General features: G+C 38.6%; 1 protein-coding gene across 8 annotated transcripts in view; it reads right to left on the bottom strand.

Moving 5' to 3' along the window:
• RABGAP1 (RAB GTPase activating protein 1) overlaps window positions 1–26,229 on the bottom strand; it is a 158,943-nt gene that overhangs the window by 113,846 nt on the left and 18,868 nt on the right. For 5 of the 8 annotated variants that reach the window (XM_059925567.1, XM_059925565.1, XM_059925573.1 and 2 more), the window contains one exon: window positions 22,435–22,634. The exons of 1 other annotated variant lie outside the window; for it this stretch is intronic. In XM_059925567.1, coding sequence (XP_059781550.1) covers window positions 22,435–22,584 — 150 coding nt within the window. In that variant the 5' untranslated portion in view covers window positions 22,585–22,634. The remainder of the gene's footprint in view (window positions 1–22,434; window positions 22,635–26,229) is intronic. 2 more of the 8 variants (XM_059925569.1, XM_059925571.1) reach the window with 1 other exon arrangement.

Below are 26,229 nucleotides of genomic sequence, written 5' to 3'. Positions count from 1 at the left end.
AGACACTGTTCACAGAATGAAAAGACAAGCCGCAGACTGCAAGAAAATATTTACAAATCATATGCCTGATGAAGGAATTATATCCAAAATATACACAGAATTCTTATAACTCAATAATAAAACAAGCAACCCAATTTAAAAAAAGGGCATTTCACCCAAGAAAACAATGCAAGCATTTGAAAGAAACTCAGTATCATTAACCATTAGGGAAACTGAAACCACAATAGGATGCCGCTATACACCTATAAGAATGGCTAAAATTAAAAACAAAACAATCCTGAAAATACCAAGGGCTGGCAAGAATGTGGAGCAACTGAAAAACTCTCATACACTGCCGGTGGGAATACAAAATGGTACAGTCACTTTATGTAAATTTTATAAAGTTAAACATACACTTATCTATGACTCACTCCTAGGTGTTTACCCAAGAAAAATAAAAATACATGTCTATACAAAGACCTGTCTGTGAATGTTTATAGCAGCATTATTCATAATTGTCAAAAACTGAATACAAAGTAAATGTTTATCAGCTGGTGAATGGATAAACAAACTGCCACTGATACTAAAATAACATGGATAAATCTCAAAAGCATTATTCTAAGTAAAAGAAGTGGACACAAAAGGCTATATACTGTATGATTCAATTTACATGGCATTCCGGAAAAGGCAAAACTATAGAGACAGAAATCAGATCACTGATTGACACAGGCTGGGAAGGGGAAAGATGAATGACTAAAAAGAACTATAAAGGGACTTTCTGGAGTAATGAAAATATTCTGTATCTTGACTGTGGTGGTCGTGGTGACCATGTAAGAGTTTACATTCATTAAAGTTCATAGAATTGTATACCTAAAAGGGCTGTATTTTACTGTGTGTAAATTTTACCTCAATAGACTTAAACTAGAAAGGGGATATTGATAGTGGGAGAGGCTATGCATGTGTGGGGGCAGAGGTTATATGGGAAATCTCTGTACCTTCCTCTCAATTTTGCTGTGAATCTAAAACTGCTCTTTTAAAAAAGGCTATTTTTTTTAAATAGAAAAAAATTATGGTTTCTATGAAAGATGCAATTTGAGAACACAACTGTTCCTTTTCCCTACATGCCCCTCAAAAGGTGTTCGTCCAGGATTCTGTTTTTGGCAATAACTTCATTTTACAGATTCTCCTGTGCCATTTCATCCAATCCCAACGATACATAAACAATCCCTAATATACATCTACAACCCCTCCCTGTCTAATGGACAGACACCTTCAGCTAGATACTCCAAACTTACTGTCAAAACTTAACTCTAATTCTCTTCCTGTATCTTTTAAAAAAAAATTAATGAATTGCACTACTTTCCACTCAGTTACCAAATGAAGGATTACAGTCATCCTTCACTCCTCTCATTTCCACACTACTCACAAATCCTACTGATCCTTGCTCAACTGCCCATTTTTTTCCTTCTGTCTCTCTGCATAGCTAACACCATAGGAATCTCTTTCATTTTACATAAGCCTACTGGAAAGGTAGTAGTTTCCCTCCCTTCTTTCTCACTCCCCTCTGATCTATCATTCATATGGCCATTCAAATTACAAGTGCAAATCTTAGTTCTGATCAAGCACTGCCTTATTTTTATACCCTCCCATGCTTCCTCAATGTCCATAAGATAATGCCCATATTCATTACTATGTTCTATGAGTTTCTCACAACTCTGCCCAATTTACTTTTCCATCTCTTATCTGTCACATCAAACTACTCAAACTCCCCAAGACACACCATAAACCTTCAAACATCTAGACTTTGCACAGACCGTTCCCTTTCCTGGAAAACCTTCCTCTCCTTTGCCTTTCTACTCTTAAAGACTAAGCTTAAATTCTGTTACCTCCTCTGAGAGATCTTAAGCCTGATATATTAGGTTTAATCACTCCCTCCTTAGAGAGTGCTACCAAAATATTAGCATACTTGTTTATTCCAGCATTGCTACTTGTTTTAGAGAATATTTGCTTAGTGGGCCTCTCCAACCAGACTGGGCATTAATAGATAGTAGAGACCGTTTCTTCAATTATCTTTATATTCCCAAAGCTTCGGGTAGCTGCGGGTACAGGATATATTTACAATACATGTTTAATGAACTGAATTTTATAAATGCCAAGAATAAAAGCCAAAGTATTCTTTTATCCAATTTGGATATTGGGTATTCTACAGATTTTGGTTTAGTGCTAGAAAAGGAAATCTGAAAGATTTATTTTACCTTTGTTAACTACTTAAAAATAAAAAAACAAATACCATTTCCTATTATGACTGTCATTAAAGTGTCATTAAACCTTAACATTTTATGAGTGTCATTAAAGTTTAACATTTACCATAAGAATACTGGGCAGGACCAAATAGCATGCTACAAGACACAAACAATTATCTTTATTTTGAAGTCCAAAAAAGACTTCTAACTAAATTTAGCCCAAATATAAAAATAAAAAAGCAAAGCCGATATATATGGATAATACAACTAAGAATCATATTTAGATTTGTGTTCATCTCCACGTAATCTTTAAGAAGAAGAGGGGAGAGTTCTTTAAAATAATCCTGAATTGAGAAGAAAAAAAAACATTAAATAGCCAAACACAGACATGAATGTTTGCAAGGACAGAGACTGTTCAGTGAATGATTTATTCATAATTCTACTTACAAAGTAGAGTAGTGGTAAACAAAACAAAAACAAAAAACACAACTGGAACAAGAGTTGGCTTGTGGCACAACTCCAGGGGGCACCATTCACATCACAGACTATGTGAACAGCACCCCCCTGGGATTGCACAGTGTAGTTTATGCAACTGTACTTAGTAGTCCTACTTGGGCTCCACAATAAGACAGATCTGTGATGGGGACATGCCTCTAACACTAACTCTATTGGCTATGGACAAATTAACCTCTAGAAGCCACAACTGTCTCATCTCTAAAATGAGAATGTTGGACTTCCCCAGTGGCACAGTGGTTAAGAATCCGCCTGCCAATGCAGGGGACACGGGTTCGATCCCTGGTCCAGGAAGATCCCACATGCCGTGGAGCAGTTAAGCCCGTTCGCCACAACTACTGAAGCCCACATGCCGCAACTACTGAGCCCACGTGCTGCGACTACTGACGCCCGCGCGCCCAGAGCCCATGCTCCGCAACAAGAGAAGCGACCACAACGAGAAGTCCGCGCACTGCAATGAAGAGCAGCCCCTGCTCGCCGCAACTAGAGAAAGCCCGCACTCAGCAACGAAGACCCAGAGCAGCCAAATAAATAAATAAATAAAATGAGAATGTTAATACCTATCTCACAAGATTGTCATGGTTCAACGATTCAGTAATATGATCACTGGACACTTATTATGTACGTTATAGGCAGGCCCTGAATCATGTGATTTTTATAGGGATTGTCTCATTTCCCACATCTCAGTACCTGCCAACTAGTAAGCATCCGATTAATATCTCCCTACCCAACTTTCAACTATTTCTAAATAAACTCTGGTCCACCTACTGGAGGTGAAGTTAAAAAAACAAATAATAACTTAAAAAAAAGTAGTTCTTCCACTTTCCTTGGTCCAAAGAAAACTAAGAACACACCCACTATTTATGTGCAAAAGAAGCATTACTGGAATAACATCTGTCCTTCCTAAATAATATCAAATAAAAGTAATAACTTGGGGGCTTCCCTGGTGGCGCAGTGGTTCAGAGTCTGCCTGCCAATGCAGGGGACACGGGTTCGAGCCTTGGTCTGGGAAGATCCCACATGCCACGGGGCAACTAGGCCCGTGAGCCACAACTACTGAGCCTGCACGTCTGGAGCTTGTGCTCCGCAACAAGAGAGGCCACGACAGTGAGAGGCCCGCGGACCGCAATGAAGAGTGGCCCCTGCTCACCGCAACTAGAGAAAGCCCTCGCACAGAAACGAAGACCCAACACAGCCAAAAATAAATAAATTTAAAATGCATTAAAAAAAAAAGTAATAACTTGAATGGTAGAATTGGCTACAAGCCCATTTCCTTGAGAGCAAAACTGCATTTATAGAATCAAAGGACAAAATGTTCCAAAGGCAATATCCAGTCATTTCCTGGTCTTAATTTTCTACTTCTAACTTTATAGCTCCTGTTTCCCTTCACTGCAACAATACCAACTAGGCGCTACTTGATTTACCAGTTATACAAAGCTACTTTAGGCAGTTTGAGATGCTTTTCCAGTACAGATTTTATGTCTTCAAGAAAGCATGCTTAGGAAATGAAAGTGTGTGCTAGAAAAATCCACAATCAGAAAATTAAAGATAAATTCCTGATGATCTACAGTTCCCACTACTTGTGTCATACTGCAGTGAAAATACAAATGAAAATGGTTCAAACTAAGTAATTTTACTCAGCTTCAGGGTAAGAGCTGAGCCATTTCAAAACAAGTATATAAATCTCGTCTTATCAGAAAGCAAGGCACAGGGCTTCCCTGGTGGCGCAGTGGTTAAGAATCTGCCTGCCAATGCAAGGGACATGGGTTCGAGCCCTGGTCCAGAAGATCCCACATGCCGTGGGGCAACTAAGCCCGTGTGCCACAACTACTGAGCCTGCCACAACTACTGAGCCTGCACTCTAGAGTCCGTGAGCCACGACTACTGAGCCACGACAACTACTGAAGCCCACGCGCCTAGAGCCCATGCTCCACAACAAGAGAAGCCACCACAATGAGAAGCCTGCGCACCGCAACGAAGAGTAGCCCCCACTCGCCGCAACCAGAGAAAAGCCCGCGTGCAGCAATGAAGACCCAATGTAGCCAAAAATAAAATAAATAAAAATTAAAAAAAAAAAAAAAGAAAGCAAGGCACAGAAGAATCAGAAGCCCAATTTGGATACTGGAAAGTATAGTAACTAATCTCAAAGGCACTCACAGATTCTTTCTGTGATCTTTGATAAATCACTAAATCACTTTGTGCCTCATTTATAAACCACAGTTATTCTGAAAATCCATCTCTTTATCTTACTATGTAAAATAAGGACCAGAAAAACAAACTAAAATTACCATTAGGAATTATTAACATTAATTTAAAAAGGGAAAGGAACAGAACCTTGTGAATTCATCTTTAAAAGTCAACTGGGACTTCCCTGGTGGCTCACTGGTTAAGAATCTGCCTGCCAATGCAGAGGACATGGGTTCGATCCCTGGTCCAGGAAGATTCCACATGCTGCGGAGCAACTAAGCCCATGCACCACAACTACTGAGCCTGTACGCCCTAGAGCCCGCACGATGCAACTACTGAGCCCATGTGCCGCAAACTACTGAAGCCTGCGTGCTGCAACTACTGAATCCACGTGCTGCAACTACTGAAGCCTGCGCGCCTAGAGCCCGTGCTCCGCAACAAGAGAAGCCACCGCAATGAGAAGCCTGCACAGCACAACGAAGAGTAGCCCCTGCTCGCTGCAACTCGAGAAAGCCCGTGCGCAGCAACGAAGACCCAACGCAGCCAAAAAAAAAACCAAAAAAAAATGTCAATTGAAGAAGGACCCAAAATACTTATGAATGTTTTGCTAAATAATGGGATTATGGCTAGGTTTTACCTACTTTTCTTATTGTCTGAATTTTCTAAATCAAGCATATATTATTTTTATAATTACAGAAAAAAATGACAAAAAAGCTATTCGCATCTTGGGAGAAAAAGAAAAGCAAGCACATTCAATTCTACTGCATGCAGTGGTCCCGACTCCAGGCTCTTTCAAGCCTCTTGATCTTTCCACATGTCACAGACTCTCTTCTTTGGGAAATTCTTAATGACTCTTTAATGTTCTGCTGAATTGTTACCTACTCTATGAAAACCTTTCTTTTCTTCTTCAGGCAACAATTATGTTCTCATATAATTCTGCTCATATCTATATTCCAGCAATTGATGAATTTTGTCATGATGACATATTTACTTAAGTGTCTCCCCCGCCACCACTCTGATCCCCTTAATTAAACTGTGTGTTCATGGTTCACTAACTTTGCTTGAATAAAAGATCTGCATTTTAGAGGACAAGAGCAACTGACTCCAATATAATTTCAGAAACTGAGTCAGAAGATTAGTTTAGGCAGTACTAAGTGAGAAGGAGTGACTTCTGTATCTGCTAACTACTTTAATAAAGCCTGGCAACTTTTTTCAACCAAAATAATGTCAGCTGGATTTTTCAAGAAGAAAACTCTATGAAGATTAAAAAGCTTAAAAAATCCTCTAACTGAACTTTCTGCCTCAGCAGTACTATCTCATCAATGTACCCCAACCAGCATTTAAAGAGTATCTTTGGGGCTTCCCTGGTGGCGCAGTGGTTGAGAGTCTGCCTGCTAATGCAGGGGACACGGGTTCAAACCCTGGTCTGGGAAGATCCCACATGCCACGGAGCAGCTGGGCCCGTGAGCCACAATTGCTGAGCCTGCGCGTCTGGAGCCTGTGCTCCGCAACAAGAGAGGCCGCGATAGTGAGAGGCCCGCGCACCGCGATGAAGAGCGGCCCCCACTTGCCACAACTAGAGAAAGCCCTCGCACAGAAATGAAGACCTAACACAGCCATAAATAAATAAATAAATAAATTTTTTTAAAAAATTTAAAAATAAATAAATTAAAAAAAAAAAAAAAAAAGAGTATCTTTGGCTAAGAGCTAAAGGGTGTAAGATTCCCACACCAGGGAAGTGAGGCAGAGAAAATGCAACACGTTCTGAACTTATGGAAAATTCTCAGATTTTGATGTGAGTTGTCAAAACATTTCATAAAGAAAAATACCTGTGTTTTTTATAACTACACCATCACATAAAGCTTTCCTTTAAAGGGTTTAACTGAAGCATTATCCTCTCTGAGAAGCCTTCCCCCTGACTCCTCCCCCAAGCTGAGATAAGTTTCTACCTGCTCTGTTCTATAGCATCCTATCGTTAACCTCTATCATAGCACTGATCTAATTATACTCATGTTGAAAATTAACTATGGCCACAAAATCTCTACAGCTCCTCCATCAAGAGATATAGTCTATTTCTCTAAACCCATGAATCTGGGCTGGCGTTGTGACTTGCTTTTCTACAACAGAATGTGGTAGAAGTGACACCATGTAACTTATAAGCCTTAGCCTTAAAAGAGGTCTTGCAGCTTTCACGTCTGCCCTAAGACCACCATGCTGTGAAGAAGCCTAAGTTGAAAACCACATGGAAAGAGAGACAAGGTCAAGCCCAGTCCCCAGCCAACGCACCAGCTGAATGAAGTTGTATGAGCCTAAGCAAGACCAGCAAAACTACCCAGTCAATCCATAAAATCATGAGAAATAATAGTTTTTCAAATCTGAGTTAGTTTGTTACAAAGCAAAGACTAGTAGAAATGACTGCAACAACATTTTTAACAAGTGTCATCTACCCTAAGCTATAAGCGTCTTGAGAACATGAACTATGTCCTATTCATCTTGATTCTCATTCAGCCTTTTAAGAACTACTCTTTGGCTGTGATGTTCTACACTTTCACTGTCATCCTGGTTGGGACTCATTTTGTTTTTTTAAGCTGAGGGTTTATATCCTTTATCACTTTCGGAAGATATTCAGCTATTATACCAATTTCCTTCTCTCTCATTCTTTTTTTTTTTTTTTGGTTGCGCTGCGCGGCACGCAGGATCTTAGTTCCCCGACCAGGAATCCAACCCGTGACCCCTGCAGTGGAAGCCCGTCAGTGGTCCCCCCTCCCTCATTCAATTCTTAAGGAACATTTAGGTACATGTTGGTCCTTCGCATCCTAGTCTCCATGTTTCTTAATTGCTTTTTCATATTTTATCATCTTTCAATGTTATTTTCTGAGTAATTTCCTCAGACTTATTTTGTAGGTAATATATCTGTTGCACCTTTAATTTCACTGGGTCTAATTTTCACTTGTGGAAGTTCTATTTTTAGTTTGCTTGGTATATTAAAATCTTTTGTAATGTTATTTTCTAACGTTTCCAAAATTTTCTTTAAATCTTTAGTCATTTTAATCATACCCATCTTAAGGTTACAGCTAATTATTCAGATGCCAAAGTTTTGGTGAGATTTGATCTTACTGGGGGTTTGCTAACTGTTGCTCATGGTGAATTGTCCTTTGTAAATTTTTTTTTTTTTTAAAGGTTAGTTTTTTTTTAATTTGTTTGTTTTATTTATTTATTTATTTTTGGCTGCATTGGGTCTTCATTGCTGCGCACGGGCTTTCTCTAGTTGAGAGGAGCAGGGGCCACTCTTTGTTGTGGTGCGCGGGCTTCTCATTGCAGTGGCTTCTCTTGTTGTGGAGCACGGGCTCTAGGCACGTGGGCTTCAGTAGTTGTGGCTCGCCAGCTCTAGAACACAGGCTCAGTAGTTGTGGCGCATGGGCTTAGTTGCTCTGCGACATGTGGGATCTTCCCAGACCAGGGCTCGAACCCGTGTTCCCTGCATTGGCAGGCGGATTCTTAACCACTGTGCTATCAGGGAAGCCCCATTCTTTGTAAATTTTGCATTGTGCACTATTCTTTATCAGAGTTACCTGTGGGAATACTATGCAGCCTGGGTGGCAAACATGTCCCTCCATAGTTTTACAGTTGATTCTGTCAGGTGTCCCAAGAGTATTACTAACCCAGGAACAAGAAGGTAGTATAAATTAAAACCCCAAACATACATGAAGGCAAGCCTATGGGTACAAACACTCAACAAGACTCCCCTCCAATCAGTGTCCAAGGTAAGACAGAGAAGCTTCCTTATTTTTTTCCTGTGACTGTAGGCAGGTTACTATTATTATTTTTTCAAGTATATCCTTTCAAGTTAGGATGTATCCTGAGTGTGCTTTATACGGAAATCTCAGTTCCAAAACCTCTCTCTGTAAAATCCAAGGCCTTATCTCTTACCTAATTTACCTATCAAAACCCAAGTCCACTGGTTATAAAGAACAGCAAATTCCCCCCAGAGCAGGCCCAATGTCAGCTCATACATATAGTTCTGGCTTTCATTTCCCTCTTTGCTTCCGTTCCTTGGGGATTTTCTTTACATATTTATGAATACAGCTATACAATTAAAAGGGTATTTGTTGGGACTTCCCTGGTGGCGCAGTGGTTAAGAATCCGCCTGCCAATGCAGGGGACACGGGTTCGAGCCCTAGTCCGGGAAGATCCCACATGCTGCGGAGCAACTAAGCCCGTGAGCCACAACTAATGAGCCCTCGTGCCACAACTACTGAAGCCCACGCACCTAGAGCCCGTGCTCTGCAACAAAGAGGAGCCACCGCAACGAGAAGCCCGCGCACCGCAACGAAGAGTAGCCCCCACTCGCCCCAGCTAGAGAAAGCCAGCACTCAGCAATGACCCAACACAGCCAAAAATAAATAAATAAATAAATTTATTTTTTTTAAAAAAGGGTATTTGTTATATATTATATTTCATCCAGCTTTCCTAAGTATTTTGTATCGAGACATTTTTAGGTTTTCTAAGTCATCATATTTCCCAAAATGGAGTTCTTATCCTCAGTACCTAACAGTAGTTGGTAGATTACTAGCTGTCAACTGAATATTCAACAAAACACTCAATTAGAACTTCAGGGGTGGAAGAGTGACAGACCTTTCAAATGTATCCTCTAACTCCACTGCAATTTTAAAATCTACCAGGGGTCGAAAGAACAGTTTCATAAAGAAGTGTGGGCACCACTGGCAACACATCTGTAGATATCCTATTATACTTTCTTCTGATGACAGATCTCACAGATTTAACAATAATTTTTAATCTTCACTTACTAGTTCTGTAGCCAATAAACCAATATGCTGTGTAGATGTACTGAAATTACATGGAAATACATAGAGGAAACATTTTAAATTTGGAAAACATGTTGCTCAATTTCCTGGTCTATAAAACAGAATTATCGGGGCTTCCCTGGTGGCACAGTTGAGAATCCACCTGCCAATGCAGGGGACACGGGTTCAAGCCCTGGTCTGGGAAGATCCCACATGCCGCAGAGCAACAAAGCCCATGCGCCACATCTACTGAGCCTGCGCTCTAGAGCCTGCGAGCCACAACTATTGAGCCCACGTGCCAGCAACGACTGAAGCCCACGTGCCTAGAGCCCATGCTCCACAACAAGAGAAGCCACTGCAATGAGAAGCCCGCACACCACAACGAAGAGTAGCCCCTGTTCGCCGCAACTAGAGAAAGCCTGGGCACAGCAATGAAGACCCAACACAGCCAGAAACTAATTAATTAATTAATTAATTTTAAAAAAACCCCAAAACAGAATTATCTCCTTTTGGTGAACAAGATAAATGAGACTGAGCAAAAAGTTCTCTGGAGAAGCCCTGAGGGTCCTTCCCATTTCCCGAAAATGGTTCATCAAATTAGAAACAGGAAGAATAAGTCTAACAGTACTTCAAAAATTAACAAGAAAATTTTCGACAGGAACAAATCCAAAAGGAGAGAAGACTGATCTATTTGCATCTGTACTCACTTATGCTATCTTCCTATTTCAGAAACTGTTCCTAGGCTAACCCTTCCACTTATACACACAAAACCCTTTTCCCTAATTGAATCAAAGATTTTGCTCTCATTTTGTAGTAGCAATGTCCCCCTTTACTGAATAATTCTTATCAGTATATAAGTATCATAAAATCCCTCACTGGAATCCATATCACCCTTCAGGTACCTCTCTATTTTTCAGCTCCTCTTTGTTAGCAAAAAATCCTTGAAACAGTTGTCTGTTTCTGCTGAAAAATCAGCTGGTAACCTTATGGGGATTCCCTTCTATGTTATTTGTTGCTTTTCCCTTGTTGCTTCATCTAATCCCATAGCTTTGAATACCATCTATATACTGTTGATGTCAGCCACAATCTCTCCTGAACATCAGTCTCATACATGCAACTAACTACCTGACATCTAAAAATGGACACCTAATAGTCATCTCAAATTTAATATGTCCTAAACAGGACTTTGATTCCCCTGTCCCCTGCCCCAATTCTGGTCTTCCTATCACTTGCCCATTTCACTACATGGCAAAACCATATACCTAACAGTTCAGGCCAAAATCTAGGAAGCAACTTTACTTCTCTCTGCCTCAAATCCCATATCTAATTTGCCCGCCTTAATACCAATCAGCTCTACCTTGAAAATATATCCTGAATCACAGGCCATTCACTCTCTAGTCCAAGCTAACATTCTCTCCCTTTCAGGACTAAAACAGCCTGCTCTTCTTGCTGTCAATCTTGCCCAAAGTCAGCACATGTGTATAGGTCTGGCTTTCAGGTTCCTCTTTGCTTTTGTTCCTTGGGGACTTCCTTCACTTTCTTGTGAATAGAGCTATGTAATTAAAAGGCTATTTATTCTATTTCATCCAGCTTTCCGAAGTATTTGTATTGGGACATTTCCAAATACAATTCACCCATTTAAAGTATACATTCTATTCTATGGTTTTGAGTATATTAACAGATATGTGCAACCACTACCAAAGTCGATCTTAAAATATTTTCATTACCTCAAAAAGAAAGCACCTTACCTCCTTAGGTATCAACTCTCTCTTCCCCCAGTATCTCCAGCCCTAAGCAAACACTTACTTATCTTCTGCCTCTAAAGATTTGACTATTCTAGACATTTCATATTATTGGAACCCTGTAATTAGTGGACTTTTGTGACTTGCTTACCACTTAACATAATGTTCTACAGGGTTCATCTGTGTTGTAGCATGCATCATTACTTCATTCCTATGACCAACTAATATTCCACTCTAGACCACATTTTATTTATCCATTTGGTAGTTGATACACATTTAGGTTGCTTAGCTCTTTATATATCCTAGATACAAGTAACTTATGGTTTGCAAACATTTTCTCTCATTCTGTGGGTTGACTTTTCACTTTTTTGATAGTATCCTTTGAGGTAGAAAAGATTTTATTGTTGATACAGTCCAATTAAATCTATTCTTTTTCCTTTGTTGCTTATATTTTTGGTATATCTTAGAATCCACTGTTAAACCTGAAGTCATGAAAATTTACCCCTATTTTCTTCTAAGAGTTTTATACTTTTAGCTCTAACATTGAGGTCTTTCATCTACTTTGAGCTAATTTTTATATATAGTGTGATGTAAGGGTACAACTTCATTCTTTTGAATGTGGCTATCCAGTGTCCCAGCACAATTTGTTGGGGAAAAAAATCCGTTCTCAACTGAATGGTATTAGTACCCTTGCTTCAATCAGCTGACCACAGAAACATGGTTCTATTTCTGAATTCTCAAACATATTCCAATGATCTACATGCCTATCCTTATGTCAGTACTACACTGTCTTGATTACCACCGCTCTATAATAAGTTTTGAAATTGCAAAGCGTGAGTCCTTCAACTGTGTTTATTTTCAACATTATTTTGGCTATTTAGGGTCCCTTGCTATTCCATACAAATTTTAAAATTGGCTTGTTAACCTCTACAAAGATGTTACCTGGGATTCTGATAAGGACTGCAGTGAATGTGTAGACCAATTTGAGGAATAATGCCATCCTAACAAGTCTTCTAATGCATGAACACTGGATGAATTTCCACTTATTTAGGTCTTCTTTAATTTCTTTCAACAATGCTTTGCAGATTTCAGAGTATAAGATTTTCACTTTTTTAAACAATGCAAAATATTTAATTCTTTTTAATGCTATCATAAATGCAATTGTTTTCCTGCTGTCATTTAAGATTGCTCCTTACAAGTATATAGAAATAAAATTGATATTTGCATGATGATCTTGTATCCTGCAATCCTGCTGAACTTATTAGTTTTAATAATTTTAGTGGATTTCTTAGGACTTTCTACATACAAGATCATATACAACTGCAAACAGAGATGATTCTTATTTCCTTCTTTCCAATATGGATATCTTTTAGATTTTTACATGCCTAACTGCTCTGGAAGTAACCTCAAGTACAATGTTGAACAGATATCCATGTATTGAGCCTAAACGGAGGAGGGAAAAATCTACTCTTTCACCAGCAAGAATGATTTTAGCTGTGGGTTTTTCACAATTGCTACTTATCTAGTTGAGGAAGTGCCATTCTATTCATAGTTTCATTTGTTTACTTTCATGACAAAGTGTTGAATTTTTATCAAATGCTTTTACTGTGTCTACTGAAATGATTGTCTTTGCTTTTAATTCCACTGATATGGTATGTTACATTAATAGATTTTAATATGTTAAACCAAACTTCGAATCCTTCGATTCCCACTTGATCATGGTATGTAATCCTTTTTATATGTTGATGAATTAAGTCTGCTGGTGTTTTGTTGAGGATTTTGTCTCCATATTTATGAGATACTGACGTGTAGTCTTCTTGTGATATCTTTGTCTAATTTTGGCATCAGGGTAATATCATCCTCATAAAATGAATTGGGAAATATTCTCTCCTCTTCTATTTTTTTGGGAGTGTGTTAAGTACTGGTATTCTTAATTACACATTTGGTAGAGTTCAGCAGTGAAGTCATCCAGGTATATTTTTTATTGCTAATTCAATCTCTTGTTATATGTCTGTTCATATTATTTATCAGTTTCATTAGTGTTTTTCTTGAAATTTGTCCATTTAATCTAAGTTCTCTCATTTACTGGCATATTACTGTTCGTAAGATTCCTTTATAATCCTTTTTATTTATGTAAGTTTGGTAGCAATGTTTCATTTCTGATTCTAGTAATTTGTGTCTCCTCTTTTTCTCTTGGTCAATCTAAAATGTTATCCATTTTGTTGATCTTTTCAAAGAACCAGCTTTTGGTTTCATTGATTTCTCTATTGGTTTTCTCTTCTGTTTCATTAATTTTCACCCTAACCTTTTATTTCCTTACTTCTGCTTGTTTCAAGTTTAGTTTGCCCTTGTTTTTCCAATGTCTTAAGGTGAAAAATTAGGTTATTGATTTGAGATCTTCCTTCTCTCATAATATAGGAATTTACAAGTAGAAATTTCCCTATAAGCATTATTTTAGCTATATTGTATAAGTTTTGGTATACCTTCATTTTCATTCATCTCAAAGTATTTTCTAATTTCCCTTTTAATTTCTTCTTTGACCCATAAGTTATCTGGGAGTATGTTGTTTAATTTCCATGTATTTGTTAATTTTTCAGCTTTACTTCTGTTATTGATTTCTAATCCATTTCACTGTGGTTGGAAAAATAATTTAGGTGTACTTGAGAAGAATGTATATTATTGTTGTTGAGTACTCCATAGATATGTCAGGTCAAAATGGTTTATAGTGCTGCTCTGGACTTCTATTTACGTATTGGTCTCCTGCTTAGTTTTTCTATCCGTAATTGAAAGGAAGTATTGTAACAACAATTATTGTTGAACTGTCTATTTCTCTCTTCATTTCTGTCATTTTTTGCTTCATGTATTTTGAAGTTCCTTTATTAGGGATTTCATTGTTGGACCTTCCTGGTGGTCTGACCCGTATAGGATTATAAAATGCCCATTTCACCTGTAGTATCATTGTTTGTTTTAAAGTCTATGTTGCCTATAATCTATGTTGCCTAAAGTCTATGTTGCCTGTAATCACTCATTTTCTTGTGACTGTTGTTTGCATATCTTTTCCCATCTATTTAAATATATTTACATCTTTGAATCTAAGGTGTGTCTCCTAGATGTTGTTTTAGCCAGTGCTGACAATTTCTACTTTTTGATCATATTGCTTAATCCATTCACATTTAATGTTATTATTGATATAGTTCAATTTAGGTGTGCTATTTTACTTTTTGTTTTTTATTTATCTGTCTCATGTATTTTTCATTCCTTTATTCCTCCCTTACTACTTTCTTTAGCGTTTAGTAAATAACTTTCTAATGCAGCACTGACATTTCTTTAATATTATATATATGCACATGTATATGTATGCATATGTGTGCACGCGCACACATACATATACATATATACGTGCACACACCACTGTAGCGGTGCCCCTTTGGGTTCTTACTCTTCTTCCCCACCTCATCATCCCTCCCCCAAGGCAACCACTCTTCTGCTTTCTGTGAGTGTAGATTAGTTTTGCACTTTTTAAAATCGTATATAAATGGAACACACAGTATGTGCTTCTATTTATGGAGTTGGAGGGGATGTCTGGCTTCTTTCAATCAGCTTAATTATTTTGAGATCATTCATGACTGTGGTAATGAGAGTTCATTCTTTTTTTTTAAGAGTCTAAATACTTCTCACATATTGTTTTATTTATTTTTTTATATAAGTTCCGAGAAAAGGTCTTTGTTTTATACATATATATATTCCAACTTTATTGAGACTTAATTGAAATAAAACATTATATAAGTTTAAGGTGTACAACATGATGATTTGATACACATATATACTGGAAAATGATTACCACAATAAGGTTAGTTAATACAACAACCATCAACTCACATAATTACCATTTTTAAAGATTAATCTCTTAGGAACTTTCAATTAATTATGTAATGTAGTATTGTTAGCTATAGTCCCAGTGCTGTACATTAGATCCCCAAAACGTATCCACTGCCTAACTGGAAGTCTATATTGTTTGACCAACATTTCCTCATTTCTTCCACCACCACTGCCCACCTCTGGGCAACCACCATTTTACTCAGTTTCCATGAGTTTGGCTTTTTTAGATTCCACATATAAATCGTGGAATGTGGAATATGTTGTGTTTCCATATTTGTTTCTTTAAAGATGTTTTCTGATTTCCCTTTTGATTTCTTCTTTGACCCAATGGTTGGTCAGGAGTAGGTTGTTTAATTTCCACATATTTGTAGATTTTCAAGTTTTCCCCATTGTTTTATTTCTAGTTTTATACCACTGTAGTCAGAAAAGAATCTGGTATGATGTCAGTCTTCTTAAATTTGCTAAGATTTGATTTGTGACCTAACATATACTTGTTTTGAAATGGCCCCTCTTTTAGTTCCCATTTGCATGGAATAGCTTTTCATCTCTTCACATATGACACATGGATAAGTCTACGTGTGTCCTTAAAGCTGAAATGAGTCTCTCTCTTTTTTTAAAATTTATTTATTTATTTATTTATTTTTGGCTGTGTTGGGTCTTCGTGGCTGTGCATGCGCTTTCTCTAGTTGCGGCGAGCAGGAGCTACTCTTCGTTGTGGTGTGCGGGCTCTAGAGCGCAGGCTCAGTAGTTGTGGCGCACGGGCTTAGTTGCTCCGCGGCATGTGGGATCTTCCCAGACCAGTTCTCGAACCCGTGTCCCCTGCACTGGCAGGTGGATTCTTAACCACTGTGCCACCAGGGAAGTCTTGACATGAGTCTCTTATAGGCAGCATATAGTGCGGTCTTGTTTTTTTAATACATTCTGACACTTGTCATTTGATTGGACAACTTAATTCATTTGCATTTAAAATAATTACTGATAAATAAGAACTTACTAATATTATGTAATTAATTGTTTTCTGGGGACTTCCCTAGTGACACAGTGGTTAAAAATCTGCCTGCCAGTGCAGGGGACATGGGTTTGAGCCCTGGTCCGGGAAGATCCCACATGCCGCGGAGCAACAAAGCCCGTGCGCCGCAACTACTGAGCCTGAACTCTAGAGCCCCACAACTACTGAAGCCTGCGCGCCTAGAGTCCATGCTCCACAACAAGAGAAGCCAATGCAATGAGAAGCCTGCACAACACAACAAAGAGTAGTTCCCACTCGCCACAACTAGATAAAGCCCGCGTGCAGCAACAAAGACCCAACGCATCCAAAAATAAATTAATTAATTAAAAAATAATTGTTTTCTGGTTGTTTTGTAGTTACCTTGTTCCTTTCTTCCTCTCCTGCTATCCTCCCTTGTGAACTGATGATTTTCTGTAGTGGTACACTTTGATCCCTTATCTTTTATGATCTATTGTAGGTTATTACTTTGTGGTTACCATGAGGTTTACATAAAACATTGTACAGGATATAACAGTATATTAACAGTAACAACCTAACTTCAATCGCATACAAAACTCTACCTTTTACTTCCCCAAACACTTTGTTTTTGATGTCACAATTTAACTTTCTATATTATGTATTCATTGTAGCTATAGTTTTTTAATACCTTTGTCCTTTAACTTTTATACAACAGTTTCTTAATCAACACACCACCATATTACAGTATCAGACTATACTGATTTTGACTATATACTTATCTTTTCCAGTGTGTTTTATATTTTCATATGTTTTCATGTTACTAATTAGTGTCCTTTCATTTCAGATTGAAGAACTCCTTTTACCACTTTTCTTAAGGTCTAGCGATGATCAACTCCCTCAACATTGATTTGGGAATTACAGGTATCCCCCACTTTCCGAAAGTTTGCAATATGCCACTTTGCTTTTAGAAAGCCCTACATTAGTACCTGTTTTCACTAACTGAAAGAAACCTGAAGAGGATTTTTGCTTTTATGAAAAAAAGCAATTACTGTACTAATGTAGGTCATTTGTAACAGCGAAGGGGTGTAACACAAACTTTCAGAAAGCAGGGGATACTCTTCACTATATGCCATTTCAGCTTACAAAGTTTCATAGGAACATTCTACTTTCAGATTGAGGGGGAAACCTGTAATCTTTCTCTCTCCTTCCTTTTTTTTTTTTTTTGGCCATGTTGCACGGCTTGCAGGATCTAAGTTCCCTGACCAGGGACTGAACCCACACCCTTGGCAGTGAAAGCACGAGTCCTAACTACTGAAGCCCCAGAGGATTCCCTCTCCTTCATTTCTGATGGACAACTTTGCCAACTAAAGTATTCTTGGTTGGCAGTTTTTTTCTTTTAGCATTTTGAATATATCATCCCATTCTCTTATGGCCTGCAAGGTTTCTGCTGAGAAATCTGCTAAAAGTCTTATGGGGGGTTCCTTTGTAATGTGAGATAGTTCTTTTTCCTCTTGCTGCTTTAAAAACTGTTTGTCTTTGATTTTAAAACTTTATTGTAATATATCTTGGAGAGGATCACTTTGGGTTGAAATTTGGGGGGAACCTATAAACTTCATGATCTCAGATATCCAAATCTTTCCCCAAATTTGGGAAGTTTTGGGGCTTCCCTGGTGGCGCAGTGGTTGAGAATCCGCCTGCCAGTGCAGGGAACACGGGTTCGATCCCTGGTCTGGGAAGATCCCGCATGCCGCGGAGCAACTAAGCCCGTGCGCCACAACTACTGAGCCTGTGCTCTAGAGCCCGTGAGCCACAACTACTGAGCCCACATGCTACAACTACTGAAGCCCACGCGCCTAGAGCCCGTGCTCTGCAGCAAGAGAAGCCACCGCAATGAGAAGCCCGCGCACTGCAATGAAGAGTAGCCCCCACTTGCTGCAACTAGAGAAAGTCCGCATGGAGCAACGAAGACCCAACACAGCCAAAATAAATAAATAAAATAATAATTTTAAAAAAATTTGGGAAGTTTTCAATCATTATGTCTCTAAATAAGCTTTCTGCCCATTTCTCCCTCTCCTGTCCTTCTGGGACTCTAATATTGCAGAGACTGATCATTTTAGTGGTATGCCATAGTTCACACTATGAACTGGGCCAGCTGGCCATGGGCCAGCTTTCTTCACTCCTTTTCATATTCCCTCTGTTCTCAGACTAGATCATTTCAAATAATCTGTCTTGTACTTCACAATACTTTCTTCTGCTTGATCCAGTGTTTTGATGCTCCCTATCACATTTGTTTTCCCTAAGATGATGATGAGTGCTCAAGTGTGTGGTTTCTTCCAATCCCACAGAATCCGGTTGACTTTTTTGCATGTGCTCACTAGCCATTTGCAAAGACTCACACATACCATTCTTGCCCTCAGGGTTGTGCACAGGGAGGTAGCCACAGGGTAGGGACATGTTTGGGTGAGGAGTGTGGAGCTCAGAGGTGGCCATGGGCCAGCTGGGGGATTGGCAGGGGAGGTGTCCCCAGTGGCTCATGGGTGGGCTTCCTGAGGGAGTCCCCAAAGCAGTTAGTAGGATCCACGCCCCTTTGATATGTTCCATTCCCAACCTTGATTGCTCTTCCTCCAGCACAACTGTCGACCCCCAGGTTATCCAGTTTATGACTCAGTATTCTGGACGGAGTGAGAAAGAAATGGGCCTTTCTGGCAGTGTACCACAAAGCTGGGAAAGTCAGATGCTCAATCACACACTCTCACTTTCGCCCATGGAAGAAATCATGAGCTAAATATCTGCTGGCACTGAGCTGTGCCACCTTGGGGGTGGGGTGACACACATAAAATGAAACTGTTCCTTTCATCATCTTCAATGGGTCCAATCTTGGATGTTTTTGCCCCAACAATGTGCTGGAACTTCTCTGCTGGACTCCTGGACTTCCATGAAGGCACTCTCATCCATTAGTGTCTAAATTGGTGTTCTTTGAGAGTAGGATGATAGAAAACTCCTGCACTGCCATTTTGATGACATTTCTTTCCATTAATTCTTTCTTTTGCCCGTTGAAATTTACTGTCGAGCCTCTCCAGTGAATTCCTCATTTCAGTTATTGTGCTCTTCCACTTCGGAATTTCCATTTGGTTCTTTTTTTGTAATTTCTATCTCCTTAATGATATTTTCTATTTGATTTTACAGTCATCATGCTTTCCTTTATTTCTTTAAGCACGATTTCTTTTAGTTCATTGAACATATTAATAATGGCTACTTTCAAAGTTTGCATATTAAGTGCAATATGTGACTCTCAAAAGCAGTATGTGCTGCCTTTTTAAAAATGATGTAGGGGTAATATTTTCTTGTTTCTTTGCATGTCTCACATTTTGTGTTGGAAACTAGATATTTTAGGTAATATGTTGTTCCAGTTCTCAGTACTGGTCTCCACACCCTAGGACTTATTTTTTATGCTTGCTTGTTTGTTTAGCGACTAGCTGACTTATTTTAGTAAATTCTATTCCCCTAATTCCCATGGTGTTAAACCTTTGATGTTGCTCCTCTGGGGTAATTTGGATTTGCCTTCAGTCATCCTGGTATAGTAGTTTTGGCAGGATGCTCTGTCTCTATAACTACATGTGGATATTAAACTCCACTAATTGTGGCTGATTTGCTCAACAGTTTTCAACAATCCACTAAGGTAATAAACTGCTCCACAGAATAAACCAATCAAATTAGGTTACTTTGACAGGAGAGCTCCAGAGGTCAATGTTTGAGATCTGTCCCTACCACAGGCAGTCAGTCTTCTCCCTGCAAGCCTACAGTTAAACCGTATGTCCAACCAATCTAACAATCTCTTCCCAATTACCTTTCACCACAACCTCCACTGTTTTTGAGGGTACCCTTAGGCTTGAACTTCTCTACACTCTGTTGTAAATATGATTTTTAAAAATTAATTAAATAATTAATTATTTATTTAGGCTGCATTGGGGTTTTTTTTGTTGTTGCTGTGTGCGGGCTTTCTCTAGTTGCAGTGAGCAGGGGCTACTCTTTGTTGCAGTGTGCGGGCTTCTCATTGCAGTGGCTTCTCTTGTTGTGGGGCACGGGCTCTAGGTGTGCGGGCTTCAGTAGTTGTGGCAGGTGGGCTCAGTAGCTGTGGCTCGTGGACTCTAGAGCGCAGGCTCAGTAGTTGTGGTGCATGGGCTTAGTTGTTCTGCAGCATGTGGGATCTTCCCGGACCAGGGCTAGAACCCACATTGGCAGGCAGGTTCTTAACCACTGAGCCACCAGGGAAGCCCTCTGTTGTAAATAAAGTTGGTTCCTTTGGGAAGAGATTAGGAGCTGTTTTATGGCCCACTTCTCACTGCAGGCAAAATCTCTGAGCTATAGCTATGAAGTTGGGAGTGTAGACAATGACGTACTTCTCTCTGAGCGACACATCTTCAGAAAATGAGTATTTGGTAGGTGTGGGAGGTTGCGTAGCAATCTCCGGTATTTTTGACTTCCCTCTATTAGTGTGGAACCACTACCTTACATGCCAGAACCAGGTTAAGGGCAAGGGCAAATGGGCTCTCAGTATTCTCAGCAGCACTGTGTCCTACGTAGAGCCTTCATCCCAGAAGTAAGGTCTGGGCAAAAAAAAAAGCAGCCCCTACCACTCATTCACACTTGGCCAGCAAAAGGTGATGGAGGCAGAATGAGGAATGCTCTCATCCTGCTCTTCCCTGGAAGACAGCCCTCCAAGTGGGAGCTGTGGGGAGAGGAAACCCTATTTTCTTGACTGTACCAATCTGGAATGGAGTTACCATCTTGCTCAGCTGGGAGATGGGAAGGAAAAAACAAGTCTTGGTTCAAATACCACAGATTCGTAACCAAATTTTAGTAAATTTCTCTGAATAAATGTTTCTTCAATTGCTCTATGTCCTTTAGAACATTTCCATAGACTTTAATTAAAAAAACATAGTAATTGTCACCAATTTTGCTGGGGAATGGGTCCACAAAGCTCACACCATCCATGCTGTCTCTCTCAACCAGTGAACACATTCAAAGCTCTCCAAAAATCCCCTTCACATTTATAATAAAGTCCAAATTCCTACTAAGCTTTATAAAGTGCTACATGATCCAGTTCCTACACATCACTGGATCTCATACTTTAGCACTTTTTATTTACTTTATTTACTCTGCTCTAATCTCTGTCCTAAAAAGGGTGGTCTTCCTCAGGGTCTTTTTATTTTCTGTTCCTCGTGGAAAGTGCTTTTTCACATTTCTCCATGAACAAGTTCTTCCTCATTTCGTTCAGATCTCTGCTCAAATGTCATTTCAAGACATTCTCTGAAACAGTACCTGCCATTCACTCTTTATCCATGTATTCTGCTTTGATTTTCTTCAAAGCACCTAAATTTACTTAACATAGTCATTTTCCTATTTGCTTAGAGTCTGTTTCCCCAGTTGATTAAAAGCTCTAGGAGGGCAGGGGGCTTTGCTTGTCTTATTTGCTACTGTATCCCGAGTATTTATAACAGTACTTGGCACAAAGTCAATACTCAATAAACACTTGTTGAATAAATAGACATAAACAAGAATCAAAATATTTTAAAAGCTACTTACATTTTAAGTGACATTAACAGGTAATCTGTTCTTACTTATATCCATAAAGAGCAAAACAGTAACAGAGTATGGGAAAAGAAGTTAATAGTGATTTATTTGGCTGAGAAAATATAAACAGAAATGGCCAAAAGCCAGGAATTTTAAGTTCTGTTTTAGTAATTATAAAACTTATTTTTATAAATAGCACTGCAGACCTGCCACTGCCTTTACACTACATACACCAGGCCCAAAAGAAACAATCACCTCTAACTCAATGAGAACATGAAAACAATACTAAAATAACAAATGTTTATACTATGATCACTAGTTTTTACAGTTAGGGATATCAGAAGATTTAGAAGCTAATCAAATTGAAAATCCTTAATCAGATATAAATTTGTCACTATCACTAATTATAAATAAAACGCTTTAGCATTAAAAAAAGAAAGGATATTATTTCCATGTCCTCACTTTCACTCCATATACCTTCCTATTAAGGCCAAGTTTTGCTTTAGCAAGGCTCAGCAAAAGAAACGTAGGTTATGTAGTTTTACCTTGAGTCCTGTTTTCTCGTCATCACTTCCATTATTTGTAGATGGTGTCTCATCTCCTTGCCTGGAAACCAAGACAAAATCTTCACTATTAAGAGTAGACACAGAGTCTGAGGAGACACTGATTTTTCCAACAGAAGCCTTGTCATCCATGACTCAAGAATGAAGCTCAACTCATGAATGATTAAATATTTTAAAAATGCCTGAAAAACAAAAACCATAAAGATACTCATATAGAATGTCTGCCAGATATTCAATTATGTTCTAATTTTTACAAAATACATATGGAAAAACTTAGGGGGAAAAAAAAAACTTCCAAAATCTTTCCCAAAGACTTTCACTACTTACAGTTTAGGCTTTTTATTCCAGATATAAGGGAATTTGATGAAATTGAGGGCCAAGGTACTTCAGATTTCAAATAAATAAATAAATAAAACATATTCCCTTGAGAATAACTCTGCCTACCTACACTGATTTCTTTGGCATATGTTGTAACTCTATTCTTTTTAGAGAAAAATTATGAAGTACTGAACTTGTTTTCTATCCTTTAATTTGTAAAGCTATATAAACAAATGAAATTGAAAGCGCTTAGGACAATAACTAAGGTTTTCCTAACATTGCTGATACTTATACTAACAACATGTTTTAAGAAACAAAATTTCATATTAACCCCCCCAAAAAATAAATTCAAGGCAAGGCAAGCATAAATTCTAGAGCAGGGAAATACCTTACATAGCAAGAAATCAGAAGTCTGTTAAAAACTCAATATTCCTATCCCCCAGTTTCTTAGAACTCAACTCAATATGAACATTACCAATAAAAGAGTTTCATGCCAAAGATTTCCAGCAAGAAGTTAAAAATGTGTCAATTATGAAAAGCTATTCAATTATTTATTGACTCATGGAATAAAACTCGAACTCATCTACCATTTAAAAACCTGGTCTGGAAACTTCCCTGGTGGTCCAGTGGTCAAGAATCCACCTTCCAACGCAGGGCACGAGGGTCTGAGCCCTGATCAGGGAACTAAGATCCCACACGCCTTGGGGCAAATAAGCCAGCGTGCCGCAACTACTGAGTCCACGCACTCTAGAGCCCACGTGCCACAACTACTGAGCCCACGTGCCACAACTACTGAGCCCATGCGCTGCAACAAAAGATCCTGCATGCCACAATGAAGATCCCACGGCAAGGAAGACCCAGTGCAGCCAAATAAATAAATAAAAATTTTTAAAAATTCCTAAAAAAAAAAAAAAAAAAGAAAAACCTGGTTCTGCATATTTTGTGGCAATGTTCCCATTGGGCTGCCAAAACAAAAACAGAACAGACGATACAACATTATACTCAGAGAGTTTTAACCAATAAACAAAAGTTGCTCTAAAAAAAAAAGTTGCTCTCTCTGTATGCTCATCTTGTACCTCAAAGAAGTAAAGGTTCTGAGAATCTGTTCAGTCTCTCCAATTAAGAAGTCCTGATCTATGCTTTGGATTTTTAATTGAACATACGTTTATTGAGCATACACCATATGCCAAGCACTATTTTTTCCTCAAAGGCTAACATCTAGATAAACACATGGCAGCAAGAATTACACAATCCCTGAATACCATAGTTGTAAGAAAACCTAGAAATTATCAATACTGTTAAACAGATAAGGAAATGGCACCCCCAAGAGATGTAGGGTCATTTAATCAGGCATAACTAAAGTTCAAACCCTGGACTCCCTGCTGCTTTCTATTTAAACTAACTTCTGTGCTTAAAGGCTCTACGTTTCATAGGACTAAATCTAAATGCGTAGCATAGCATTTAGAGATGCTTCAAATGTACTTTTGAAAACTTCTTTTCAAATGTAGTTCTGCTTCATCTATGCAATGAATACTTACCAAGTGTCTAGTTTATAAAGAATAGAATATGCTAAACAAGAAAAAATAGATTCTTGCCCAAAAGGAGTTTATAATTTAGTAGAGAACAGAGGCAAATTGAACAGGTTAATAGGTACTGATTTAGGGTAAAGAAAACTATGGAAACATGTTGGAAGAGTTAAAAAATATACTAGAGGAGGTAATGTCTTTTCCAAGGATATACATGTTAATACCTTGAGGTATCTGCCCTCACAGAATCCTCCTCCTAAAGTGGTTCCCTTGCTTCTGTACTCAGACAACTAGAAATAATCGTTCATGATCTAATAACCCTTTTCCAAGTGGCCTGCCCATTCTTTCCCCAGAGTCAAATGCACTGCCTGCCTTGTTTCGGTTCCCATAGCAATTTACATTTTTTACAGTACCTATTATGTTGTGTTACAATTTGATGTTGAGTCCCTGAACAGCAAACTTAAAATTCATATATCTATTTCACAGATTAGGAAATTGAGGCTTAGAGAGACAGTGTAACTTGTTCAAGGTAACGGTTGTAATTTAACTGGTTAGAAGCAAAGCCAAAAACTGAACCAACATATCTATGATTCCAGAAGCTAAGCTCTTTCCATTAGATTATGATGCTTTTCCAATGCTACAAATGTTTGGGCTTTGTTCCAAAATACTCAGTATCAGATAAAGGAGTCTCTATCTTTTTTAGAACTTGTACTTTGGGTAAGGTTTTCATGCTTAATTAGTCTTCTTTCCATCTTTTAAAATGTTACTAATAGTAAGATAGCAGAGGGCCTGGGAAAGTTCTCTAAAGCTATGATCTCAGAGACACTGAGAACTTTCTACAGTATTCTAGACTCAAAAATAGTATACTTTGATATTTACACTATGAAACTGAGAAGATTTGGCAGGCTCAAAGTTCAACCTATTTTCTTTGAGGAGGTGACAGGAAAGTACACTTTATAAGATACTTTACTATTTGTTTTGGCACCTGAAAGTAACTGAATCACTCAGTGGGAATGGGATTTATCAAAACACTACGCAGTACAGGAAAGGTTATATAATAACACTCCTCTTCTCTGGCCTCCGTGGGCAGAAGTGAAAAGGGAGCCCATGAGCTCCAAGGTCTCTGAATAAGACCACCCCTTCCCTGGCCTCCACAATAAAGAGATGCCCCAGAACTTGGTATACTCCTGGCAAAATTCTAGAGTATTTACAACCTCTGTCTTGAGACCCTAAGAACTAATTTTGTTGTCTTTAATCCCTACTTACACCAATTACCACAAGAAGCCCCCTACTCTAATTCCAATTCTCATGGACAATAAAGTATAAACTTCCTCCCCCAAATACCCTGCACTGCCATCACTCTTTCTACTTTTCTCTATACCACCTATCACCATTCGACACGTTTTACATTTTAATCATTTGTTTTTAAGTATCATGTAAGCATAAGGGCAGGGATTTTTGCCTGTTTCATTAGCTGCTGTGTCCCTAACAAGTGAAAGAATGACTGGCACATAGTAGGTGCTCAAATATTTGCTAAAGAAATAGGATAAGTGGCAAATAAAGATGGAAAAGAACAAGAGCCACCCATGAAAAGGCAAGAGCAGCTTTTACAGACTGACAGTAAGAACAGAAGTCATATTTGTGACGGTAAAGCACAAAATTAAGAGTTAGAAAAAAAATCCAAGTTAGTAGGCTGGTTCTACTATTTAATGATAGTGTAAGCATGGTCACACCAAGACTCAGTTTCCATAAATGAAAATGGTGTACTATCTACCTCATGGAGCCATTATAAAAATTACTAAGGAATAGATATATGTATATCCAGGAGCCAACTGCTATTGAAGGACTGTCAAGAGTCTTGATGATGGCCAGTTCTTTTCCATTTCATCACTCTCTTCATTAACTGGAGAGTGAAACTAACTTCCCATTTTAA

Source organism: Balaenoptera ricei, chromosome 6, assembly GCF_028023285.1.
Source record: "Balaenoptera ricei isolate mBalRic1 chromosome 6, mBalRic1.hap2, whole genome shotgun sequence".
Classification (NCBI taxonomy): Eukaryota; Metazoa; Chordata; class Mammalia; order Artiodactyla; family Balaenopteridae; genus Balaenoptera; species Balaenoptera ricei.
Note: the sequence above shows the minus strand (reverse complement) of the source record. Positions and strands in the feature narration are given on the sequence as shown.